General features: G+C 42.4%; 1 protein-coding gene across 1 annotated transcript in view; it reads right to left on the minus strand.

The window, feature by feature from the left end:
- Nucleotides 1–27,532, minus strand: part of LOC136580796 (vascular endothelial growth factor receptor kdr-like) — a 203,148-nt gene that overhangs the window by 22,329 nt on the left and 153,287 nt on the right. Inside the window, exons 18-27 of the mRNA XM_066581654.1 lie at nucleotides 24,890–24,994; nucleotides 22,175–22,288; nucleotides 19,366–19,454; nucleotides 14,244–14,397; nucleotides 11,219–11,316; nucleotides 7,586–7,708; nucleotides 6,693–6,804; nucleotides 858–957; nucleotides 658–763; nucleotides 442–566 (exon numbers count right to left, since the gene is read on the minus strand). Coding sequence (XP_066437751.1) covers nucleotides 442–566; nucleotides 658–763; nucleotides 858–957; nucleotides 6,693–6,804; nucleotides 7,586–7,708; nucleotides 11,219–11,316; nucleotides 14,244–14,397; nucleotides 19,366–19,454; nucleotides 22,175–22,288; nucleotides 24,890–24,994 — 1,126 coding nt within the window. The remainder of the gene's footprint in view (nucleotides 1–441; nucleotides 567–657; nucleotides 764–857; nucleotides 958–6,692; nucleotides 6,805–7,585; nucleotides 7,709–11,218; nucleotides 11,317–14,243; nucleotides 14,398–19,365; nucleotides 19,455–22,174; nucleotides 22,289–24,889; nucleotides 24,995–27,532) is intronic.

The raw sequence follows: 27,532 nt of genomic DNA on the forward strand, positions 1-27,532 counted from the left end.
CTTATAGTATTATGAATAGAGATGAGCGAGCGTACTCGGTTCGGGGGTTTTTGCACTCGAGCGCCGCTTTTTCCGAGTAACTGACTACTCGGACGAAAAGATTCGGGGGGCGCCAGGGGGCGGGGGACGGTGTGGTGGAGCGGGGGGGGGGGGGGGGTAGCAGTGGGGAACAGGGGGGAGCTCTCTCTCTCTCCCCCCCCACTCCCCTCTGCAACCCCCCGCGCACCCCCAGCGCCCCCCCCCCCGAATCTTTTCGTCCGAGTAGTCAGTTTCTCGGAAAAAGCGGTGCTCGAGTGCAAAAACACCCGAACCGAGTATGTTCGCTCATCTCTACTTATGAAACTTTGGGGTTTTCTAAAGCAAGAGCTTCTCGCTTCCAGCAGTTCTGAAGGCCGGCCAACACTCACTGTATATATATTCCCGCTTCATCAGGTTTCTTACCCGGACTCCAGTATGCTCCACCGTGTTATGGAGTTTCTTATGTTTTGTTCCTCATTTCCAGGTTTTCCATTCCTCTCCCCATCAATGAGTAGAGCAGTGTTCAGCGGAATATAGTCTTTTCCTTCCTATAACAAACACAGAAATGGGCAAAATACATTATTATGTTACTATTACATAAACAAATCCCCTATTACCATATCACTAGGTGACACAAACCTGCTGGACGTTAGCCTGAAGAAGGTCTCCTAGGCGTTCCACTAGATCTGTAAAAGTTGGTCGGTCTGTTGGGACTCCTTGCCAACAATCGAGCATTGTCTGATATCTTAAAAGAAAAAGCGTCAGTGTTTGTAACCTATGTATATGTGGCGTAGTATTCATAAATCAGTGCTAAAAAATGCTAGAATGTACCCTCTTACATTTCAGGAGTACAATACTCTGGTGGTCTCATCCGAGTTCCTTCCTTTAGCCGACAACAGAAATCTTCATCAATTTGTACGCCGGGGTAAGGTGACGCACCTATACAAACATCAAATGGACACATATGTCAACTATACTCACTTACTTAGACAGTAGCTCAGTATTAATGCGTATCTCATAGAATGGTAGAGTTGGAAGATACCTCCAAGGTCATTGAGTCCAACCCTTCTCCGCAACCCCCTACTCAATGCCTGATCACTAAATCTGTCATTGAGTCCAAACCCCCTCTAATAGTCGTGCTAGTTAACAGGGTGCATGAGAGGTATTAGGTTGACATGTCCCTTGAGTATTAGTACAAGTAACCACAGAAAGCACGGGGGTGGGGAGAAGAGGAAATTCTTATGGACAACTCTGCTGGAAGAGATGTCCGCTGCTCAGCAGTGGGTTATCATCGATGCATTGGTTGAGTTGGTGCTGTAGATTACATTACATTCAACTCCTATATATGGTTCTAGTTATACGTGATAGTTGAGGTTATATATAAACAATATGAAGGTTTTAGCTGTGAGTTTATTAAGAGCAGAGGCCTGATAATGGGTAAATACTCAACTTTTCTGCTGCACTTATTTTGATAAATATCCCCGTGTGCCTACAGGCGCTCCAGGGGAGGGGTACGGTACACAAAATTAAAGGGCTTGTCCATCTTTACTATACTGATGACCTATACTCAGCATAGTTCATAAATAGTAGATGGTCTGCTGTCCAGGACCTCCGGTGAACAGCTATTTGCTGGTCCTGTGCGCTACTGCATGGAGCTCCATTCCCACTGCAGTGGTTTAGGTTTGTATTGCAAGCAAAACTCCCATTGAATTCTATTACTCTAAGGGCAAAAACAGATGGCTGTATGTGCAACTACACTCGCCAGTATGGAGTATAGTTGCGAATGAACAAGGGAAATTTCTCCCCCTTAACCGGCTGTTCAAACTCCATGCCATTGCGCAGAAGTTGAAAAGGACTGCAGTAAGATAGGTGCCAATTAGAGAGGAGCGAGTAGTGCCTTAGTATCCTCCCGCTTGTCTCGGCGGGGGAGAGCGGGGAGGAACGGAGGGGAGATCTCTCTCTCCCTCTCTCCCCCCGCTCCCCCCTACTCACCGCCGCAACTCACCTGTCACCCGCGCCGGCAGCCGAATCTTTACAGACGAGCGGGAGGATACTCGGCTAAGGCACTACTCGCTCGAGTAGTTAGCCTTAGCAAATATACTCGCTCATCTCTAGTGCTGATCTTTCCGGTAGTATTTACTATGTGCACGAAAGATAGGACATATTCCTATTTTTCTTGGCCGTAGTAATAAAGGGCGAAAATCCCGATAGTGAAAGCGAAACCACTGAAATCCATTGAAATCAGTGGTTTAGCTTTGTCCCGTTATATGGCCGTGATTATCACAACCGCATTCATGTGTTTAAGCCCTCAATGGTTGACTACGGATACAACTTCCTTCCCTTAGGTACGGCTATGGAGCTGAAAATGCTATTCTAACAAGTGAAATATTGAGCAATCCAAGAGAATAGGAAAATTGGTGAGCACATTTGGGTGCCCAAATTGTATTATTTGCTATACGTTTCTATACAATATACAAGCAATTAGTTTGAAAGGTCCTAAATTATATTGAAGAACTCCAGGATATTTCCATGATTGCTGCACTATTCAAAGATTACGAAATATTTGGCTACAATCTTAAAACAATATACAAAGTGGATAAAAAGGCTATTCATTCTACAACAACTACTCAGGAAGGGCGGCTGGGAACCTTCCACCCAAGAAAGGATGAAAGATATAATGCATAGGTTAGGTTGCTAAAATTTGATAAAACATTAATAAACAGTCCGCATCCTAAATTTCAAAAAGGAGCCCTCAGAGCCATTTCCTCTCACTACATGCGCTCACCAATGTCCTAATTTGCATCAAAACAGACTGAAAAATAACAAAAAGCATTAACTTCAACCTGTAATTAAAGCATCTTACTGCCAGAAAACTAATATAACTCCTCTCAGGTTATAGGATGTGTTTCGGATAAGTCCTCAGAAGTTACTTGCCCTACCTTTCAGTCATCTTTGGCAATCGCCTTTGCTATAAGGTGCTTTCATACTATTCCGCCAGAACGTTGCAGAAGTTGTGTTTTTGCATTATTTTCAGCACCAAAATCTGCAGATTTTGATGCGGAATGAAAATAGGAATCTGCAGACAATTCCGCATCAAAATTCATATTCAGACGTGGATTTGGGTGCGGAATTCTGTGGTCAAATTCCGCAATGTTCATGCAGAATAATTCTACCGGTATGAAAGCAACCCTAATATACATAGGACTGAACTGTTGAGTAGAGATGAGCGAGCCTACTTGGTAAGGCAGTTACTCGAGCGAGCATCGCTGTTCTCGAATTACTGCTTAGTGATCCGAGCAGGCTCGAGTGGCCTGTGGGGGGAGGGGGGGGGGAACGGGAGGAAGAGTGAGAGAGATCTCTCTCTCTTCCCCCTGCTCTGCTCCCCCCCGCAGCCCACCTAAGCCTGCTCGGATCACTAAGCAGTTACTCGAAAAGTGCGATGCTCGCTCGAGTAACTGCCTTACCGAGTAGGCCGCTCATCTCTACTGTTGAGCTTATCTATTAGTATTTTAACCCTTTCCAATCCACTGTCTGACGTCTGAAGACATTCTGATTGAAGCCTGTACAGCTCCGATGTCGGAAGACGTCCGGCAGGGTATTCCTACTGTATATCACTGGACACTGTTGTCAGGGGCTCTCCAGCATGTTCCATACCGCAGTACTGGCTCTAGCCAGCAGATGGCGCCATTGTATAATGGCAGAAAGAGAAAGCCCCCTAGGAAACCGTGAATCCAAAATTGGATTACAAAGGGTTAACTATTTGGTCCATTTTAAAAGATTGAGAAGTTTTCTTCGATTTTATCTATAGGTTATTTCCAGCGATGCGTATGGTAAAAACATCACAGCTGCCAGGAAAGTGGACAAATTAAACATTTGAAGTGTACCTGCTGCATCCACATACTGGGGGAAACTCTTCCCTTGACTGACCCTATTTCAATATTTCCTAACGGGTAGAGTTATTATGTCAACTGCAGCTGTGCTCGTGTACAAGATCCATGAAATTCACTATAGGGTACATATTCATATGGTATGGTGACCCCAGCTACATCTCTAGCTGGGGTCACCATACCTCCTGGGAGACCCACCCTTCTTGAGATGAGATCGCCTCGGGCATCTGTTGGTTGGAGCCCAAGTCAGCTGTTGTCACCAAAGGAAGCTGCTGGCACTTTCACATTTCCCAAGCAGCAATCTAATATTACACAAAGTCTATTCAAGTCGTGCAGAGCAAGAGATGCTGTTTGGACCACTGGGACGCCCAACGATCACAACAGCGCACCCCGAGTCCCCGTAGGGAACAGAGCAGCTCCATTCACTGTTTATGGAGATAGCCGAGCAGAGCACTTGGCTATATCCCTCTGTCCCATAGACATGAATGGAACAGTGGTCATACATTGCACCTCCACTTCACTCAATAGAGAGATCCAGAGTGCGCCGTTCTCATGATCCCTGAAGTCCAAATAATCAGACCCCTAGCGGTCTTACATTTATCACCTATCCTGTTAATAGGTGATAAATATTTGTTGTGAGATAACCCCTTTAGGCTATGTTCCCACAGGTCCGAATTTGCTGTGGACTGTCCGTAGCGGACATCCTGCAGCAAATCGGCAGTGCAACTTTTTCATGCGGTTTATGATGCGGAATTCACCATGCACCCCTCATTTGAAGAGGAAGAATCCACACCGAAAATCCGCTATTATATTTAACATGCCATTTTTTGACCATTTCTGCTATGCATTAATGCACTCTAAGGGCTCTTTCACATGAGTGTCATTTTCTGCACCCCAAATCGTGGCACATTCTACGCCAAAATCTGCACAGCTCTTTGTGGATTTTTATGCAGAAAGAAAATGGCTTAAATCAGCCCGCAATTCCACATCGAAATCTGTAGTCAGCCATACGGATTTGTGTGCAGAATTCCGCGACAGCAAATTGTACTGCGTCCCGGCGGGATTATTCCGCCGGTGTGAACGGTCCCTTAAAGGAATAATTGGCATCAACTGGTAACAGAAATGACACCCACAGGAATTGTCATAGACTTATGGCTACAAAAGCGGGAAATAAATGTATTAGCACTTCATTTGCATAATTCAGTCTATGTTACCATTTTTCGTACATGGGAATTCATTTCACATTATAAATATTTCACACAGAAATGTACGTCTACCAGAATGAGAGCGAATGATAAATGGTCATGAAGGGTTAAAGTACTAGTCTACTTGCAAAAAGGCTCAAATACCCAAGGCACACACCAAAACAAACAGGGTCATATAGTCACTGTACCAGCACTTGTTTTGGCAGAACATGTAAAAGACAAAGCCAAGTGCAGAACTATTCTGAGGAAACCACAGCAATGCATGGCTGTTCAGAAAACTTTATTAATAAGATACAGTGCAAACTTTCCAGCCATAGGGCATGTTTATGCTATCTTATTCCCAGACAGCACGAAATATATCACTTTTCCATGCTGTCTGTACCATACTAGTCATTCTACTTGTGGCTCTAAGGACTTCGTTAAGGCAAAAACGTGGTCAGCACTGAGGGGGTTCAAGAATACAAGGGTAAACGGCCTGGCTGATAGACCGCCACCAACCGTATCTAGACCTATTACACTGCAATTTGCAGCAAATGCTCTAACCAAAATAATACAATTTTTCAAATAATTGTCAGTTTACAAATGTCCAATTATTCTATGGGTCGAACCAGGTGTTAAACAGGGTTTTCCACTTTCAACAAGCGCTTTTTGTAAGGGACCATTTACACGCAATGATAATCTTTCAAATGACTGAAAAAATGTGTGGTCTTTTTGCATAAAGTGTTAATTAACACTTTATCATCTTCATTTGCATGTAAAAGGGCCTCCAGGAGCTGTTTGCAGAGCTCAGCTTGTGATTAATCACACGCCCAGCTGTGCACACAGCTGCATTGCTCTCCTTTGGACTCCGGGCAGAATATGTTATCTGCCGCCTCCCGCAGAGGTAACAGCTTGCAGTCAGGTGTGTATTTATGCACCCCCATAACCTCCCATGGTGTCTTAGGTGCATAAATGCGCACAAAAATAGAGAAAAGTGACAGTGTGAATGAACCCATTGAAAATAATGGATTCTATTCGCTGCGGAAAACACGCTCATGTGAATAAGCCCTAAGACTGCCCTAAACTTTTCTAAGCATATTGTGCTGATTAGCATTTGGAAAGGTAAACTATTGGCATAAAGACTTCCGAAATCAAATGCTTGCCTTGACTGTTAACAGGATGAAGTCCAAAAATCAACTATTACTTGTCCTGTAGATATCTCAACTGCTGCTGTAACATGACTGCACACATGAGTACAGACTAGAGATGAGCGAGTATACTCGCTAAGGCACATTACTCGAGCGAGTAGTGCCTTAGCAGAGTATCTCCCCGCTCGTCTCTAAAGATTCGGGGGCCGACGGGGGACGGGGAGCGGCGGGGGAGAGCAGGGAGGAACGGAGAGGAGATCTCTCTCTCCCTCTCCCCCCCCCCACTCCCCGCCGCAACTCATCTGTCACCCGCGCCGGTCCCCGAATCTTTAGAGACGAGCGGGGAGATACTCGGCTAAGGCACTACTCGCTCGAGTAATGTGCCTTAGCGAGTATACTCGCTCATCTCTAGTACAGACAGTAGGTGACAGGCTCCATCTACCTTTACAACTTACCCAATGAAAATATCTCCCATAGCAGCACACCAAAGGACCACACATCACTCTGCGTGGTGTAGATCTTATCAAATATAGCTTCAGGTGCCATCCACTTAAGAGGCAACCTTGCCTGGAAGTAGAAGAATGATCTTTTAACATCATGGTGACAAACCTGGAACACAAGATCATAGCTGACCAACAATCAGGAGCACAGATGACTTCATGCCCATCGTAAGGACCACACTGGATCTGGTGAGGCATTTCAGTATTTGTTTTCATTTGTATGGGGTCATCATTACAGATCAATTTTATTGGCTCTTAACCTCATAAACAATACCAAGTAGAGTATTTTATAATTGTCCACAATTTTATAGATTTTTTTCTAAAGTAGCCAAATAGTCAATTTCTGACCAAGTTCATCAACTGCTTGAGGCCAACATTTAAGAGCTTCAACTCCTACTTGCCTCTTAAATACTTTCTTAACTGTTTATAAAATGCCCAGATAACATGTAAGGTCAACTACTTTGTTCGGAAGTGAGCTATAACATCGGGATGTGGCATCTAGTCTGGACAATGTAAAGATATAGATGTTTTTGTTGCCTGACTGCATCTTCAATCTGTTTTGACCATATTGGATGAATCCCACTAAACAGATCACTACTTATGCCCATTTCAAACAAGCCGATTCTTGTTTAAGCGAGTGAGTGATGTCACCGCTAAGTCATTTGCAGTCGTGGGCCTGTTTAGATAGTCAAATCATCATTGAGAATCGTTCACTTCTCAGTCCCAGTCCTATTGGGTGTTGATCCCCCCCATGCCCGCTGGGCATTCTGGTGTCAGATGTTGTGTGTAGCCTATTGCCCATGTACACAAGAGATAAGCAGTACAGTTCCTGACAGTGCGGTACTCACATCTCCTTTGCGCACATAATCTGGATCTTTGTATATATCACGAGCTAGGCCAAAATCACAGATCTTAACCACATTATTTTCCGACAATAGGATGTTCCTGGCTGCCAAGTCACGATGGATACACTAGAAAGCAACAAAAAAAAGTCTGAATTCTACAGGATATGCCATAAACAATAAACATACATTCCAGTCCTTCAAAGAATAGATCTCCAGTCCATTCAAATCCAAACATAATAGTCTCAAAGGGCTTACACAAACGGAGTACAAAAAAACTTAAACTTCTTCTCCATTGTCTTGTATCCTAACAGGGCACAGACATTTACGCGGAAAGAGGAAGCTTCAGAAGGTCTTGGTCAGCAGTCTATATTGTCATGACTGAAACAAGACAAACTCTACACTCCGCATCATGTAGAAATAGCACCATGGATAATATAAGAATTACTGGATGCTGTCAGGTCAACTTTATCTCTTAATGGCCACATCAATAGGGTCACCAGAGGGTCCTGCTTTTCTTTGGGGGTTCTTTTGATGTGTCTTTTTATTGGTTTTCCTTTTATTATATTCAACATATTTATGTTCCAATGAATTGGATGAGGCAAGCTTAGAGGGAACCTGCCCCCTTCTATTTTGTGTATCTTAGTCAATTATTAACATTGACCTTATACTATGAAGGCCACCTATTGATTTAGATCAGATTTCACGTGACAGATTTTCAATTTTACCATATACTATGCAACCTGGCCATCTTCTTTGAGCTTCTCTTGACAACAAAATATTCTTGCAATTTTGGGTGCTCTTCTCAACGAAGTTTCACTCTTATTCCCTAAATTGCTTGTCTGAGATTAGAAAAATTGGCCTTTGAATCAAACATTCACAGCTATATTTTTTATGCACGAGTGCAAATAATCTTTATTCTAAGAATTCTTACCTTGGAGCAGGGGCGTAACTATAGAGGGCGCAGGGGATGCGGTTGCACCCGGGCCCAGGAGCCTTAGGGGGCCCATAAGGCCTCTCTTCTCCATATAGGGAGCCCAGTGCTATGAATAAAGCATTATTGTTGGGGGCCCTGTTACAGATTTTGCATTGGGGCCCAGAAGCTTCAAGTTACGCCTCTGTGCAGCATGGTTTAGGTATGGGTACGGGTACAGATACAGATAGAGGGGGGGGAGGCTTACCTTTTACATCAGGGCCCCTGAGCCTTTAGTTACGCCCCTGCCTTGGAGTATATCTTCCATGGCTGTTTTTGCTGTTTTCATTCATTTATGTTTTACTTTTTTTTAACTCTTTTTAAATGGAACACTTCTTCTCACCAGTCGCCCTGGGCAAAGTAGGTGGACTTTTGAGAGGGAAGCAAACGAACACTGGGGGGCACCTTAATGAGAAAACTGTCTCTCTAGTGCCATTTATTGGATAGCAACCCCTGCAAGTGAATGTGTCCAACCCTTACAACATGACAAGGTATATAAGCTAAACTACATTCTTCCTCATGAGGAAAGGACACCTATCTGTAGGCAGATGTTTTGGAGTTCTTGTTCCTTGTAAGGGCAATGCAGGCTACCGGTTGGGTAGACAGAGGAGCATTTCTTAAATGTTACCAATTAGAAAAATTGTGATTTGCGTGCCCTAACAAAGTAATATAATATTTGATGGCGTGTAAAACCTCCTTAAGGGTGTGCCGACACGTTGCAGAAACACTGTGGATTTGCTGCAGAATCTCCACAGCAAAACTGTTAGAGTTACAGTAGTTTTTTTCTCTACACATGAACTTTTTTTTAAGCCCATTCACTTTAATAGTAAACGTTTCCTTCACAGTTTTTGGTAGCATCTCCGCAACATGTGAACGCACTCTAAATACTTTCACATTTTCCCCTATAGTAACCAATTAGCTCACTTCTTTTTCATTTTTTTTAACCCTTTCCAATCCACTGCCTGATGTCTAAAGACATTATGATTTAAGTCTGTACAACTCCAATGTTGGAAGACGTCCGTCGGGGTTCTCTTACTGTATATTGCCAGCCTCTCTGCTGTCGGAGCCTATCCAATGTGTCACCTCATGCAGTACTGGCTTTAGCCAGCAGATAGCGCCATTGTATAACAGCAGAAAAAGGGTAAGCCCCCTTGGAAAACCAGGATACAAACTGGATTGGAAAGGGTTAATAGCATCTGCAAAACAAGAGCTGAAATTTAAATGATCTCCAAGGGCAACTCCTCCGCTTTCCCGTTGCAGCAGTTTTAATAAACCTCACATTTCCTTTTCCTGTTTCTATGAATGTCGGACATCTGTATTAATTCTAAAACTGTAACCATTAGAGAAGAATTGCTGTAGCTATTAAGATTCGGTCTTATCGCTGTTTTTATTTATTCATCTGATGTTTTCTCTACTAGAGAATGATTTAGTGATCTGAAATATTTGTCTGTTTACTTATAGACTGTTTACTGTTTTCTTCGCTTCATTTAACCCCTTGAGTGGCAGGTTTCCTACCACCCTGTCGTGCCCACCAGGGCAGGTTTTTTAAAATGGTCTAATCATTGAATTTCAACTAGTTTTGCAGTTGCGTCTCAAGAGCCATAACTTTTTCATTTTTCCATTCACATGGCCATATAAGGGCTTGTTTTTTGCGGGACAAGTTGTGATTTTTTAAGCAGGAGGGAGGAAAAAAAGAAATGGGGAAAAAAGAAAAAAGGGGCCATGTCATTAAGGGGTTAAATAATGTATTAACTTCCTTCTCTGGGTCATTACGACGCACATGGATACCACATGTGTGATTGTATTTTTGATTTTTTACAAAGTAAAGGGAGACAAGTGTTTTTTTTATTTTTTTAATAATTTTTTTACTTTTTTTTTTTTTTTTTTTTAATTTTTTTATTTTTTGTCCCTTTAGGGGACTTCCACAGGGACCCATCAGGACCCCTGATCACATTCCAGGGGTCCGATGGTGACAGCCCTTTACATGCTGCAGTGACAGCCCTTTACATGCTGCAGTCACATAGACTGCAGCATGTAAAGGGTTAACACAGCAGAGATCGGAGGTTTTCTCTGATCTCTGCTGTAAGAGCTAGTACCTAGCTGTCCTCTGACAGCTAACAACCAGCTCTCCCTGCCACAGAGACCATCGGCTTGCTTCTGACAAGCCGATGGTCTCTATGGCAACCTGTAAACAAAGCAGGACATTGCCGACATGTCGGCAATATCTTCTGCTGGTTTTTCAAAGCCCTTGCTTTGTTCTCTCTGGGTCTGTGCAGGCAGAGCACACTGTCACAGCTTGTGGCATTGTGCTCTGCAGCTCCCATAGTGATACATAGCCCGGAAATCTTCCGGGGTATATCACTATGGGCAGTGGAGCTCGTCACGGAACTTTTCCGGGCGTGCCACTCAAGGGGTTAAACAATGTACATCGTAAAACAAACACAAAACATTTGGAGTTTTGCAACATTAAATGGAATTTGGACAAAATGGGGTTGAAAAAAAAAATTGGAAATGTTTGGTTAAATTTTCCATTTACTAAATAATACGCCCCGACATAAACAAGATGAAGTACAGCCTCATTGGTGGTGAGCGAAAATGCATTAGCTTGCAAATTGGCCTGAAAGTGAAGGTTATGTGGTGGGTTTGTAGAGTTGTGGAATTCTTACTTTTCTTGAGGCCAGGAATTCCATGCCCTTTGCCACCTGGAAGCTGTAACAAATCAGATCCTCCATTGTTAGCTGTCTCTTGCTCATATCTTCGGGATCTGAAAAATAACACATTTTGCTGAATGTATAAGTGATTACCACAAAATATAGTGAGAACAGCCGTTCCGGACGCATCTCTACAGATGGGTTTCTAGCAGCGGTACACTATTCTAGCCAACTTCTTTCCTCAAGATTTCTTTTAATAATAATTGTTTCCTGTAATTAGCTTTTTCATGGGATATAACGTTCAGCGGACATGACTTGGCGATGGGGATACAACATGGTTCGCACTGATAAAGCACTTGACTACACATCAAAAGTTCTGATTAGTACATCCTTGAAGTTCACAGGTTTTTCTGCTAAGCCTTGTCAGGCAGGCATCTGGTTGGCATATGAATGTCACATTCCGAATAAAACTTTTTATTCTTTTTTATTGAACCAACAGGGCCGACTTTATATGCAAGGTCTAATATAAAAGAAGTGATTAGGAACTAAACAGTAGGGGAATATATATCAGGTGGAGAGACTGGCCTGTGACGAACATGTTAGCATTCCGTGTGTTTATTCCGGTTCTTGAAGTCACCAAGAAACATCGCTGAAATCACAAGACCGCTCGTAAAGCGACTGACAGCTTACAGCATCAGCTCTTTGTTTGTTATCTTGCTTTGTGTAAATGTAACAGAAGGAAACAGAATAGACAACACAGCTTTATTGTTACCCGTACGCTAAATGGAGCGGCTCTGCTGGTAGGAAGGTTTCATTAGTCACTTACTTACAGTTGCTTGTATAGCACCAACATATTCTGCAGAGCTCTACTGATATTATCATCACTCAGATCAGGCCCTGTTACTATGAGAATTCCCTGTTTCATGCTAAAACCAATTTCATAGGGAGCCAGATAACCTCATTATGTTTGGGGTGTGGAAGGAAACTTAGAGACAATCCACTAAAACATGAGAAGAATATGCAAACTCCATCCAGATGTTGTTCTTTGCTGGGTAAGAACTCAGGACCTTGCACTTCAAGGCAACAATGCTAACCGTTGAGCCACCATTATAATTTTCTTATGGTTAAAGGGATTGTCTATCCTCTTTTCCACCTCTAAAGAGTCATCAGTAGTAGATGGACAGGGGACCACTGTTCAGGACCCCCTTCCATCAGATGATTGTCCAGCCAGCTGTCAGTGCAGAGGGCTGAACATTGTCATCAGTGAACAAGGCCCAAAGTGCGGGTGCTGGCTTTGCTCCCATTGAAATCAATGGGGGAACTGTGCTACTCCTCCACTTGCTGCTCCTCTCCTGGTCAGGACTGGATGTGATGTCCTGACCAGGATGTTGTGTTTTGCTCCTTGGACCTGTAGTTCTATGGGTTTTCAGGAGCACAGTTCCACAGGTGTGGGATGATTGAGCTGGCTGAGTGTGGAGTTCTCTAGGTCAACCAATCACCACCAGTCTGCTGCGCATAAATGCCATCTGCTCTTGCTAGAGGGATATGGTCATTTACCTTTTTCCTCATTCTTTTCCAGAACACTGGTGCTTGGAGTGTTCTGGTTGGGATTTCCTCATCTGTGAATCGTGTCGTGTTCTGTTTGTATCCCATTTACCATCTACGGTGAGCCAGGTCCCTAGATTCCAGTGTGGGGCCATCCCTATTTGGACGATCACCTCACTTGTAGGCAGGACTCCCGGGGTTACATTGTCTTGTTAGAGTAGGGACTCACAGACAACAAGGACCCTTGTTGTTGGCTCATGAGCTTAAGTATCTTGGCCAAAATATAAAGCAATACCTCGTATGAACTTTAGCTATTCCATCTGCTTATGTGTGTTGATATTCTAGGTAAGTATTTTGCCGTTTGTCGGTCATTGTTGGATGTCTGTTTGCAAGTCTCATTTACAGTCCACTTTGTTCTTGTTTATTGCAGTTATTGCACACTTGAGGCGGATGTGACACAGGAGAGAAACAAAAAGTCGGGGAGCAGTGCGACTGTCCAATTGATTTCAATGGGAGTGAAGCCGGTGCCCGCACTTCCTATGCTCACCGCTGATGACAATGTCCGTTCCACTGCACCGACCATGGACAGGACGATCAGCTGAGCGAAAAGGGGGGCAGGCAACCTCATTAATCGTTATGGACAGAAGCATTTAAAGCTACATTAATACCCGAGGCAGGGGTTTGAGAATGTGCCTCTTCTATGTCTAGAATGAGCTGGTAGGGCTGAGAGGAGTCAAATATTACACTAAATTTATTAGGCATATCTGCCCTTTTTTGCATAATATCGGTGTTTTATGTAAGCGGTCGCACAAGGAAAAGTGTTTTACATATCTACTGAGCTATGCCAAGTTTATCATAGGACATCCTGAAAAATGTAGTGCAATACTGCACAATTTTCATCGACTCATATATTTATGTCCCCTATGACGCAATTGATAAATCCACCCCAAAACTAAGCTTTGATCAATTGGAAGTTTGAAAATAACATTCTTATGAAACCAGACAGGGATTTAGTTATTCTTGCATCCTGATGACAGATATCCATATGAATGAATATAATCTTATTACAAAATGTATTCTATACACTGCCAACAGCATGATTGTTCCCAGCAATATGGATGCCTCATATGCATTGTGCAAAGTCATCAATAGTAGAATCATACATGTTATTGTCAACAGAACCGATTCTGATCTGAGAGCCGCATTCCAGACCGTAATACTGCCAAGAGCTGCAATAAAAGTTAAAGGAGTACTTCAGATAATACTAATGGACTCTGCTACGTCCGGAGAGCGGATGGAAACCAGGGAGCCCAAAGGAAAACCATGCAAACATAGGGAGCAGATACAAGTTCAATGATGATGATACTCTTGGTCAGATTCTAAGGCCAGTGTCACACTGGTCTCCAGCTACGAAGCCCTCTTGGACAAAAACATTCTTCTGCACCTCCCCTGCCACCCATTCACACCGTACAGTAGCATTTAGATTTCTTCTTACCTTCTTCTTCCTCCTCGGAGTCACTGTAACTCTTGTCTTCTATGAATCCTGAGCTGGCAGAACTACCAGTACTGGCCACACTCTCCAACCTTCTCTTAATTAGCTCAGACAGGTCGCTATTTGAGTCATCTGCTGTTTTCTCGGCTTCCAGGGACTGAGTGCACAAAAAAAATCCCATCAGATATAGACTATAGTCACGTATATTTGATGCAGAATCTAGCTGAATATGAGTTTGCTTTAAAGCATGTCTCCACCTTTGTAGGTACATGACTAGTACCAGTGTTTCTGGTGGCACAATGCACCACTTAGTAATATAATTTAGTGAAAGGGATTGGAGTTGGTCACAGGTCCTAAACAAGCAGAGCTGCACAGCAGCCATGTGCTTACACGACCTGTGATGATGTCACTGTCATGTAATCAGGCTCTGAACTCGGCCCCTGATCACATGATGGTGATATCATCACAGGTCCTGTAAGCATACGGCTGCTGTCAGGCTCTGCATATTATAGGACCTGTGATGATATCACCATCATGTGATCAGGGGCGGAGCTTAGAGGCACGGTGACTGATCACATGATGGTGAGATCATCATATATAACTCACGTAGTCACTCAGTCACTCACAGACAAGTGGTTGTTAGTATTTTGATTGGATCGTCTCATGAAGGCAACCTCTGTTCATATAAGGGCATCATCAGAAAAGGTCCCCCATTCAAGTCTGCTCTCGATAAGACAAGACAGAGAGCTCCCCTAAGAGCAACTTCTGCTCTGGTGGACTCAAGACTTCCATGCATTACGTGGACTGCCATTCATCTGACTACATTTATGCATGAAATTAATGGGATTCCGAGCGGGGTTTTTTAACGTGTGTAAATATACTATATATTTGCACGCCCTAAAAAGACTGCTAATAGGCAGGAAAATGCAGCGCTACAGCGTACTTCGGCCCGTCAATATGTTGCATATTCACAGACCAAAATATGCATACGCCTCTGTGAATGTACCCTAAGGGTGGACGCTCACTGGCGATTTTTCCTTTCTTGCGCTGCGAGAGCACGAGAAAACTCTCGCCTCGCAGCGCAAGAAAGACGCCGGTATAGAACCGGCATATCGCAAGTGGCTTCAATGGGGCCAGCGGTAGCAGCGCTGGCCCCATTAAAAACATAGGGAGAATGCCGCAGACTTCTGCCACAGCTGTCACAGCTGTGGCAGAGGATTCCTTCATCCCCGTGGTCCCCACAGGGATGAAGGAAACTCCAGCCACAGCTGTGACAGAAGTCCCTGGCATTCTGCTTCTCTTTCCAATGGGGCTAGCGCTGCTGCCGCTGGCCCCATTAAAAAGACTAGCGATATGCAGGCTTGATGCCGATATCCCGGCGTGATGCTGGCTTTTTTCTCGCACTGCGCTGCGAGACTTTAACTTTACTCTCGCAGCCAGTGGGTGTCCACCCTAAAAGGCCGACTTGAAATGTAAATCAATTGATGGAAGTCAATGGGTTCTATACACTGTGTGAGCAAATACCCCTTTGTGAGGCCGGTCTTAATTAAAGAAATGTTGCTTAGGAAATGACGTTACACATAATACTGCATATTAGGTGAAGTATCTCCACAGGTGGACCCACTATATATCCTCCAGTCATTAAAAAGAATCACCCATCTAATAATACGCATATAGTATAGTCTTTCGCTGTGGATACAACAGTGCACATACATGTAACAATGCAGATATCTGACTTGTCCAGTATTTGTTTATCAGTCTCTCCTATCAAGGAAGACAATCTGACCCTACAAGACCACAGTGTCTGACTCGGGCTCCACGCCACAGCTAATAGATGCTTTGTAAGCCAGCAGACACAGATATATGGAGCCTGGCGCTTTTCCTAAAAGATCACTGCAGGCATCTAACAATTTGGAAAACACAAAAATGATGTGACAAGTAGAAGCAAGTCTTTGTTATTCACTAACTAAACTGTGCGGACAAAACTATTAACCCATTAATGCATAGCTAAAACTATAATACACATGGAGTGAATGTCAATGATCAGTCAATTATTTAAAGGGGTTGTACCAGGATAGACTTGAATTATCTATTTTAGGGTGGGTGATAAAAGTATGATCAGTGTGGATCTCACCACTGAGACCCCCACTGATCTCAGGGAAAAGGGTCCCATGCCGCCCTCTTCTTGTCATTGCAGGCTCGCTGCACTCACCCATGGTGCCGTCAGATTGAATGGAGCAGCGGTTGTACATGCGTGGCACTGCTCCATTCTTTTCAGTGGCACTTACCGAAATAAGCAAGAACAAGTACTTGGCTGTCTCTGGTAGTCCCACTGAAAATGAATGGCATGACATTGCGCATACATACCTGCCACTCCATTCAATCGCCTCCTCACTGTTTGGGGTGCAGTGAGCCTGAAGTGAGAGGGATGAGGAAAAAAGGTGCCATCATTCTCGGGATCGATGGGGGTCTCACTATCAATCTGGATAGGTGAATAAAGTCTATTCGGGTACAACCGGTTTACCCCATAATATATTGCTTTTCCTCTTATTTTTCCAGATTCTTAAATGGCAAAGCTGCCTACGTATATATATATATATATATATATATATATATATATACTGGTATGCCAGCTATTTCTCTATTACTGCATAACTGTCATCATTCTGGGAAGTTAAGTGACCGCACAGAGTTGAAATGTCAGCTTTATTGCTTGTCAACCCAGCTAAAAAATAGTAGGGAAAATTTTTAACATCTCACTTCTTAACATGTGCCAAAGTTCTCAACAAGTCTTCTAAAATACAGTAGGTTCTACTTAGTCTTTCATTTTCTGCTGTTTGCACCCTATTTCATGTCTGTAAGTGGGTGTGTAGCAAGCATAGCATTCTGTCAGTAGTTCACTGTCCTGACTTCCTTGCCCTTACTTCCCCATCCTGTGTTGCACTTTCTCTGATCCGATCAGCAGGGAGACAGTATCTGAATGCCTGCCCTTCTGCTTTTCCAGGACAATCAGGCATTAAGAAACATTCTAGCTAAATGGTTACTAAACCCCCTTAAGTGTGTGTGCAATGTGTGCATACAGACAATCACACAACCACACTCTGTAACAGTAGTTGAAGCAGAGGTTGTAGAAATTATCACATTGTTTACAGATCTGTCAGCTTGCAGCCTGGGAGTGCACATGATAGCTCCTCCCCCATTGCTATAGAAACATCCCTGCATTCTTGAAACTCTGTACCTAACAACAGAAAGTGGATTGAAAAGAAGCTGGAAGAGAGACCCCTAGTGGCAACCACTTCAAATGTGATTTGCAGTGGTTAAGCAACAACATTTTTAATGCAAGTATATAACAGAAATGATGAGACTAACACAAGCTAGTAGATGGGCAGAAGTGATCTAAAAAATTAGTGCCCCTTTAAAGTACACAATTGCAGCTCAGTATCTTCAAGTCTTTGCATATCCTTCCATCCTTTCCAGAAAACAATTCATGTAATGAAATAAGAAGTTGCAGTTCAAAATAACTAGAATTCTATAGTGAGGTGTAAGAAATCCTATAAAAGCTGCGCAGAATGCTTTATTGGGCTCATATTCTGGAATTCAGGAAACTCCAAATATGTAGCGCCAACAACCCAAACACATTACATAATGTTCTCTTGTACAGAGATTAGTGACACTATATGTTGCAGTGCAAAGTCAAACTAATGAGGTCTCCCGTATCGCTGGGCGTCACCCAAACCAAAGGTGAAAAGTAAAAATACCAACCAGCAAATTTCACATGCATTGTCCACCACACACATAAATACACCTTCTATCAGTGTCATTGTAGCAAAGCTAACCACGTATGTTGGCTGCAGCCATATGGAAACTGTCAGCGAGCCCTAGCAGGGGCAGGGAAGGAAACAAAGGCTTTCCATGATAACGTTGGCTATAAGCCTGGATAAATGTCATTGTGTGCCATGAAATTACACGGCACTAAAGACTTGATGATTTCATAAAAAAAAACATGAGCTAATATTCTAATTGGAGAAATGATTTAATTAGATGTCACTGTTTAACCGTTCTGGTATTTCTGAGTGCATTGTAGTATTGCAAGGGTTGTTATATAATTTGGTAGTAGTCACACTTTTTCTTTACATACAAAGCTAGCCTTATACAGAAGAGTCTTAATAGAGAAAAGCGATTGGGGAGAATGTGGCTGATCAGTCGTTGGCCAACGATCCAACCATCAACGTGCCGGACTAAACTGACAGATCAGGGAGAGGGATTGTGCAAAGGGGCAAGTGAATGGCCATATTTGGCGGATAATCCACTCCATACATGTGGAGTTTCAGCCGATAATGGCCAAAAAGATCCAACCTGATCCTATTTTTACTGGACAGTTCTCTAAAATTATATTTTAACTCTACTCTCATAGTTTAAACTCCACTATCTTTAAAGACTTATGCTCATGTAATAGCCTGTGTGTGTCTCATTAATGTTGTAATATACTTCTTTAAAAAAAATTGTTGCCTTACCACTCTAAATCAAGTTTGAAGTGGCTGCCACTAGGGTTTTTCAGCCTGTTCTCAATCCACTGACTGTTATTAGGTGTTGAGCTTCTGTAGTTTCAGAGATGCTAGGACATTTGAGTTGCTGTTGGGGAGGGGTTGTCTTCAGAGGCTACTCCCCTGGACTCACAGGCTGACAGATATGCTTACACAGTGTCTGCAATCTCAACATTCTCTTTTCTTCTATTACAGCATGTGTATGCAAATTATTTTGAGTAACTAACCAATTCGCCAGGATGTCTTTAAATGCCTAACTTCTACAATCATCCTGAGAGAACAGAAGGGTGGGCATTCAGATACTGCCTCCCTGCTCATTGGACCAAACAGTGTAACACAGCAGGGGAGTGAAGGAAAGGAAGTGCAGGACAGTGAACTACTGGCAGAAGGATTGTCTTGTGACATGCCTCCTGCATGAAAGTGGATTGCAAATACTGGGAAAGACAACCTAAAAATAAGAGCTTAAAAACTTGAAGCAGGGTACAAATGGCAGCAAAGTATTTGTATTTAGGAAAACATGTTGAAAACTCAGGTACGCTTTAAATACATTATAGAAAGCAACATCATTAATGCATCTGTACCTTGTAAGCTATAAAATCTCCTCGTTTGCCCCGTAAATAATTGGACAAATTTCCATACTTGCAATATTCCACAATAACCATCAAAGGTCCTGGTGAAGAGAGAAGACATTTTAGAGGTGAAGTAACACATTACTGTGATTTCAATTACCTTTTTATTTCAAGAACATTTTTGTTATTTTTTGGCTCTTTTGGATTTCTTTTCGCACCATGATACAAATGTGATTTTAAAGACATTATTCAGTATGTGATGCTTATCAATCCGGCACTGAACAGGAGTTGGACCAGATGACCCCGAAGGTCCCTTCCAACTCTATCATTCTTTAGTAATTAGACATGGACACCCTCACTGCTCACCGTGCCTAATGGGAAGCTTGGCATTCACTATAACAATGAAAATGCTTGTTTTTTCCTGAAATCTCCCTTGAAGATACGTACAAGGTCTTGTTCTCTACTAATATAAGCAAGGGATGCTTTCCCCCTGATACTTGCGCGTGAACATCCTGTCTCCGCGCGCAGCACATCATGCTCACACACTTGGCTCTGGCCGCATGTTTTCGTTTGTCAGTAGTGACCGACAGCGTGCTGCAGATCTGTCTCAACTGTTCACATAAATGCACTGTCACTCCAAATCTTATCTTCATATTCACTCTGTCTCTTCCTCTGACGCAGGCACTAAAATTCCTTTTTATCTTGTTCATGCAATAAATCAGCACTAGTGGAGCACTAAAGTCCAAGTCCGCTCCTCATAATCTGATGTCTCACTGAGGCTTGGTATGCTCCTGCCTCCACCTCTGAAATGTGATTGTTATTTTCATGATCATGCTTCTTAATCTTCATGGATTAAATGTATTAAGCCTTACATAGACCAGGCTCTTGTTTTTGGAACCAAAATGGAACATGAAGGTTCCAGTTTAGATAAGAGAGAACACATTGCAATAATTATAGTATTCGTTTGGCTGGCCACTTTGGTAGGACATGGAAATACTTTTGAAAACATCTACATACCTGTTACTTTTCCCCAAACTTGACCTCAATATTTCTTAAGTTATTTAAGTAGTCAGAAGGCTTTCGAGAATGTTGTAGACAAAAATGAACTTATCTCAAATCCAATGTACTTCATAGTAGCTGGATATATGTCACATAGCTTGCCCTAGTTTACTACCCGAAGGTCTTCGTGATAGGAGGACACTCACTTAAACTCAGTCCAGTCAGATGCTTGGAGCTGTCCCCATCTGTTCTTGGCCATACTCTATCTTGTTGGGTATGGTCCAAAGCGATGAAGCATTTATTGGTATAAAATCTTACTGTATGCCACAAAACTATCTTTTTGCTTTGCATTCAGACTGCAGAGACTCATGGGTTGACACAAAGCTAGTTTGCGTAGCTATATATGTCTTGGGTGAATAACCATTTTTTAATGACCAACAATGGAGTGCTGTATGTACTTTTATTATTTGGTTATTGGTGGGAATCCAGAGTCAGAATCACTTAAAGACATGAACCCCAAATTCTTTGGATTTTGGTCCTGCCCTTGGGGTCTATGATGTTTTTTCATAATGCAGCATGTTCTAGGTTTAGCATTATTTTCAGGCATTTTCCCTATATAGACTTCTCTATAGGAAAAGAAAATCGTGAATAAAATACAGGTGTGCTTTAAAACATCACACCCCAAAACCTAAAAAGTGTGAAAATCATGAAATCTTTTACAAGCCTCAAAAACTCTTTGTGAATTAACCTTTATACTTAGATTGATATAAACTATACTGTAAAATTGCAATTTCTCAAAATCTTGCAGTGGAATTTTTGGAATTACCTGCTTTTTGTGCTTTAGTTTTAGCAGTACACGTTTTCCCTGTGGTGAGTGCCAAATAGGCATGAAGAGACATAGGCCATGCAATGCTCTTCTTGGGAATTCGGTATGCAAATGGGAGATAGTGGTGCTACAGAGGCATCATACTAATTGTAAGGCAGCTTTCCAATAAGTCAATGGTCAACCTTCTAAACAGGTCTTGTAACATGATTAGAGATTGACTTATAGGGAAGCTGCCTTCCAATTGGTGGTGCAGCAGAGGCAACTCCCATCTGTGATTTGGAAACCAAATTTCTCAATGGATCATTGCATTGCCCATAAGTCTCCTCACTCCTATTTGGTGCTCTCCACAAGCAGAAACAGTACGCCTTCTGACACACATCACAGGCCTTTCACCCAGCCAGCAGTAAAACTGAAAGAGCCTGTCTGTACTTGGTTATCCTTTCCTTCTAGAGAAGACTTTGGTTTTGGCCTACATCCCTAGTCATGTTAGGAGGCCTTTTAGAAGGTTAGACATTGACTTATCGGGAACCTTCTTTCCAATAGATGGCACTGCAGAGGCCTTGTACCATTTCCCATTTTCATTCTAGCAAACATTGACAGCATAATGATTATATAGAAAGAATCACAAAAATAAATTATACTATTTTTTTAATAAGGAAATAAAAATGAACATTTTTAAATGGACATATCACAGCTTGGGATCATCAAAGTAATAATTTCAATGGGAATTACTGGGCAATGTGTTTGTACAGCAAGGAATAGACTTTGATGAATCTGGGCTCATGTTGGTTTTTCAATTGACCCCAGAACATTTACTTAAGAATTCAGTAACTTTCCCAAAATTAATAGACATATGCTCAAGTTATTTCTTTGGAATTCTCAACTTCAACTCCTCGTAGACTCAGTGGTCTTTCTTTCGGAGCTAGACTCTGTCTAACAAGGGAGCATGTTTGACAGTGCTGGAAATGATTGGGTTCCTGCTATCTACCAACTTACCTCCAGGCTTGGTGCAAGCTCCGAGTAGATTAACCACATTTAAGTGATGGCCGATATGGATAAGGATCTTCAGTTCGGACATTAAAGCTTTGCATTCGTTGTTTGTTGCACACTCTATTTAACATAAACAGGACATAGTCATCTCTGCACAATGGGGTATTTTTACAAGGCACACATAATCCTGTTTAGGTTAGAGGGGGACATCAAGAGACAAAGAAAACAACCACTGCTCTATGAGGAAACTGAAACACGGGACATGCTCTCAAGTCTTCTTCATGTACGTGGGATGAAATTTATTTAGTGGTAATGTACGAAAAGATATGTGAGATCTAAACAAGGCACAAATGTGCCGTATGGTAACTGCCCGATGCACATTACAAGACAGATTCATTACTTGTGACTGACTAATGTGTTCATGCTCAGCAAATGTTACAGAGGTCTCGGAATTTAGATGATCTTTTTGTGTTTATTAAAAAGAGTATTGCAGAGTCAACTATTTTCTGCAGATGTACTACAAAAGGGCTTGGCAGAGTAAAAATAATTCCAGGCAACAGTTCGGTTCTTCACTTGGTTGAAAAATCATCTTAGGCTAAACTAGATATATGTGTACTGCAGGTTTCTGACAATCACCAAGTACATTGTGTCTCACAGCTGCAAGAAAAAGTAAGTGAATACCTTTGGAATTATCTGGATTCCTGCATGGATGGCTAAGAAAATGGGATCTGATATCTAGACAAACCCAATCTAGCTATAGATTATATACCATTCATGTTTTTGTTGAGCACAAAGAATGATCATTCACATGGCAGTTAGAAAAAGTAAGTGAATACTTATAATTTAATAGCAGCAAGCACCTCCAACAAACCTTTCCTTTAGCTGCAAACAAGACTTGTACCATGTTGAGTTGGAAATTTAAGCCATTCCTCCCTGAAAACGTGTTTCATCTAATCAATATTTCTGGGATGCCTTGCGTGCACAGTGCTCTTCAATTCAAGCCACAGCATTTCGATAAGGTCAAAGTCTGGACTCTGATTTGACCGTTCCAAAACACAAATCATCTTTTTTTTCAATCATTCTTTAGTTTATTAACTTGCATTGTTGGTGCATTGTCTTGCTGCATCACCCACTGTCTATTCAGCTTGAGATCATGGACTGCTGCCTCTTATGTTTTCTTGTAAAACGTTTTGGTCCATCTTAAAATTCATTGTTTCCTCAATGATCACAAGATATCTAAGGCCTGAGGCAGCAAAACAGCCTCAATCCATGATGCTTCCTTCACCATGCTTCACAGTTGGGATGAGGTTTTGGTGTTCAGTGTTCTTTATCATCCAAACATAATATTGTAAGTTTTAACTCGCCTCGTGTGGTGCAGAGTGTAAGCTCTCGCCTACGACCTGGAGGTTGCAAGTTCGATTCCCACATGAATCAGGTAGCCGGCTCAAGGTTGACTCAGCCTTCCATCCTTCCGAGGTCGGTAAAATGAGAACCCAGCTTGGTGGGGGGTAATAATTACCTGAAAGCGCTGCGGAATAAGTTGGCGCTATACAAATACCATGATTTGATTTGATTTTTTTTTGATTTTTAACTAATCTGTCTATAGAACATTTTCCTAGAAGCATTGTGAAACATCCAAGTGGTCTCCAGCAAACTTTAGACAGGTCACAATGTTGTTTGTGCTCTGCAGCAGTTTCCTTCATGGTGTCCTTCTTGTACTGTTTTTCTAATAGTGGACACATGAACAGAAGATTTGGCAGATTGTAGAGTCTTATGTAGGTCTTTTGCTTTTACCCTTAGGTTCTTTCTCACTTTGACGAGTGATTATTACAGTGGTTCATTTACTTTTTCTCCCTATATCGTAGATATTTACTCAATGGACTTAAGGCCCTTTTACATGGAATGATTATCGTTCAAAAAATCGTTCAAACGAACGAAAGTGAACAATAATTGTTCAGTCTGAATACAGCCAATGACTAAACGACAAACGATAATCATTCACTTTTCATTCGTTGTTCATTTTATGCAGGACTAAAAACCATCGTTGGCTCATTCACTTATTGTTCAGTGTAAACAGTGCTCCTTTAGTTATTCTCAGTCACTTGTATAGCGAATGTGAGTGACTGAATAATTTCTTGTTTGAATTAGCCAACGATGTATCTGCCTGTATAAACTGCCCAAGAGTTCAATGCCCATGTGAACGACCGAACTCTTAAAGTTATTCGCTCGTTCAAACGAGAAATCGGCTCATCTAAACAGACTCCTAGATAATAGTCAGATCCCATTTTTTTAGTGATCAATACGGAAATCCAGGTAATTCCAAAGGCTTGACTCGCATGTTTCTCGGAACTCTATATACATTTGTTATGTGTATAGTTTATGAATAGAGATGAGCGAGTATACTCGCTAAGGCACATTACTCGAGCGAGTAGTGCCTTAGCCAAGTATCTCCCTGCTCGTCTAAAGATTCGGGGGCCGGCGCGGGTGACAAGTGAGTTGCGTCGGGGAGCGGGGGAGAGAGAGGAAGAGAGAGATCTCCCCTCCGTTCCTCACCGCTTTCCTCCGCCGCTCCCTGCCCCCCGTCGGCCCCCGAGCGGGGAGATACTCGGCTAAGGCACTACTCACTCGAGTAATGTGCCTTAGCGAGTATACTCGCTCATCTCTATTTATGAATTTGAATCCAACTTTTTATATTAGTGAAAACCCATTTGGAATGAATACCTTTAAGCATCTTAACAGCAACTGTTTTGCAAGTAGAACTTTTATCAATGCCAAAAGCAGAGGCTTCCACCACTTTCCCGAAAGCACCATGACCCAGCGTTTTACCTAGAGGTAAAAGTCAACAGTAAACTACTAAGTAAAAGGAAACATGCAAGAAAAGTCATGCAAAGTCCCACAGGCCTATGAGAAAAGTAAGACTGAAAGCGAAGTGCATGGAATATCTCATATTTAAATGATAAAGTATTGGAAGAAGCGGATTAGTAGGACATAACAAAAGAGTTTAAGGATGAACATTTCTAAGACAGAAGGCTGGTGAAATGAAAGACCTCATAATTTATGGAAAGTTAATGTGTTCTAAGCTATTTTCTCACAATCCTAATAATGTATCACAGCAGGTGTGACGCTCAACAGAAGGTCAAGACCTGTGAGCTAATGCCTTATTCTTCACCTTCAGTTTCTGTGTTATGTGCTTGGAGATAAACTTCCTTTAAGAATTTAGGTTGGGTCAAGAAACCTGGTAACTACACAGGTTGCACGCCCGCCCAATATTTACGTGTTGCTATACAGATTAAGAAAATCAGTTTCAATTACTCAGAGGTAACGGAATGTGCAGGTCATCAAGGAATTCACAGCGATGGTTTCATGACTCCCTTGTGATAGAAACCAAAGTTTGGCCAACAAAGATAAGAGGAAACCCCAGTGTGATGACAGCTTGGTGAGAGATTAACATTCGCCATGAGACCAGAGGATGAGATATGTTTGTATATCCATAGATGAAGAGGCATGGGATTCACAACAGGCAAAAGACATTAGAAACGATCAGTTGAATTTGTTTAACCTTTCATCCCATGCAGATCCTAAGAATAACAGTTTAGAACATAATGCCATAATAACAATAAAGAGCAAGTATCCAGAAAGTTGTCTGCACAGCTTCTAGGGTCCAACGGATTGCAACATTATGTATGTGCACCAGCTGACTTATAACTATTATGCATTTAGACAAAGAAGAGGAATGATTAAAAGCATCAGTTGTACATTGCTTGTATTAGATACAGGTTAGGACAGGGATAACACTGGCTTTATAGGCTAAAACGATTTAAAAAAATCAGTTCCGATGTATATCACTGAGGCTGGTTTCACATCTGCGTTGGAACATACTTCTAGAAGTTCTGTCATAGATTTGGCTTAAAATACCGGAAGGCAAAGCACTGACGCTTTTTCTTCTGTCCAAAAGTCGGGCAGCTGGGTGGAAAACGGATGGGCCTCATTATAGTCAATGGAAATGTATATAAGGACAGCGCTCCAACCCACTGGACAATAGCAAAATCAATAAGAATATGTCAACAGGACTTACCCCGTGAAGGTGGGAAAGCCCCAACGGGCCACCCACACTACACCTCCAGGTCCTGGTGAACGTGTAATAAATCCAAGAGACGGAAGTCTACCTTCTTGTTTCGCAAAACCCTGAATGTTCTGGGTGGAGTCAGCCGCGGCCTGTCGTGTCTCTCAAGAGAGGGACTCGACTATTATAAATGATGAAAGACAAAAAGAGGAAAAAAGGGCCCAGCGCTCCGCGAAACAGATCCACACCAAAATCAGACCAAAAAGATCAGTTGAGGATCTTTAATGGAACGATTTTGGTGCGGATCTGTTTCGCGGAGCGCTGGGCCCTTTTTTCCTCTTTTAGTCTTTCATCATTATAGTCAATTAGGTCCATCCGGCGTGGTTTTGCTCCATCCAGAGATGGAACCATTCGCTCACGGGGATTCCACTTTCCTTCAGGAACCCTAAGCGCAGATGTGAAACCAACCTAATGTTGTTGATTGAGTTTTTACAAAAGTCCAGTGCTCTCTGTCATGTTTAGGTGATGCCCTGAGTTGGCCCATTAGTATTACTTTTGGCTCATCATGCATTGCTAGAATCTTAAAAGATTAGGCAGAAGCTAACTCTGCAGCATGGCCCCCAACCACCCATGTGCCATTTATAATACTTTATATATCTTTTCTTATATGATAGAAGAGCCTTTGGACCCCCTAAGGCTCCAGGGCCCGGTAGAGACTTCTACCTCTGCACCCCCTATAGCTACACCACTGGTATAGCTCCAAAAGTGTGTAGATGCAGGGACAATCTACAGCCTGTGTTAACACAGCTGTGCATATGCATGAAGCCTATGATTAAAGGGGTTGTACATGTAAAGGCCTCTCAGCGGGTCCCCCATGCTATAAAATATAGAATCAGCTGATACTCATCACTCTCGCTTGTCCCCCACTACCAGCTCTGGTCCCCGCTGTGTTTGTTTAAAGCCTGCTTATGACATCCCGTGAACCTGCTGCTGCAGCCAATGACAGCGCTCAGTGATCATCACTGAGCACTGTCATTGGCCGTAGCAGCTTGTTTGTAGATGGTTCAGGCTGACTGCCTGACTGCCTATTTTTTTTTTTCAAAGTCACAGTTTTTGTGGCAGTTTTTCATGCAGTTTTCAAGTGGATCCAGCAGAAAGGAGATGTGTAAGATCTTCCCATCCTTTGAATCCACTTCTGACTTTTTGTGCATCATGGCTTTTTTTTATCCCACCAAAAAACTATGTGTAAAACAACTTTTATACTCCATTTTCACAAAAACCCTGATTCGACAGATAAAGAT

The sequence above is a fragment of the Eleutherodactylus coqui genome, chromosome 10 (assembly GCF_035609145.1).
Source record: "Eleutherodactylus coqui strain aEleCoq1 chromosome 10, aEleCoq1.hap1, whole genome shotgun sequence".
NCBI lineage: Eukaryota > Metazoa > Chordata > Amphibia > Anura > Eleutherodactylidae > Eleutherodactylus > Eleutherodactylus coqui.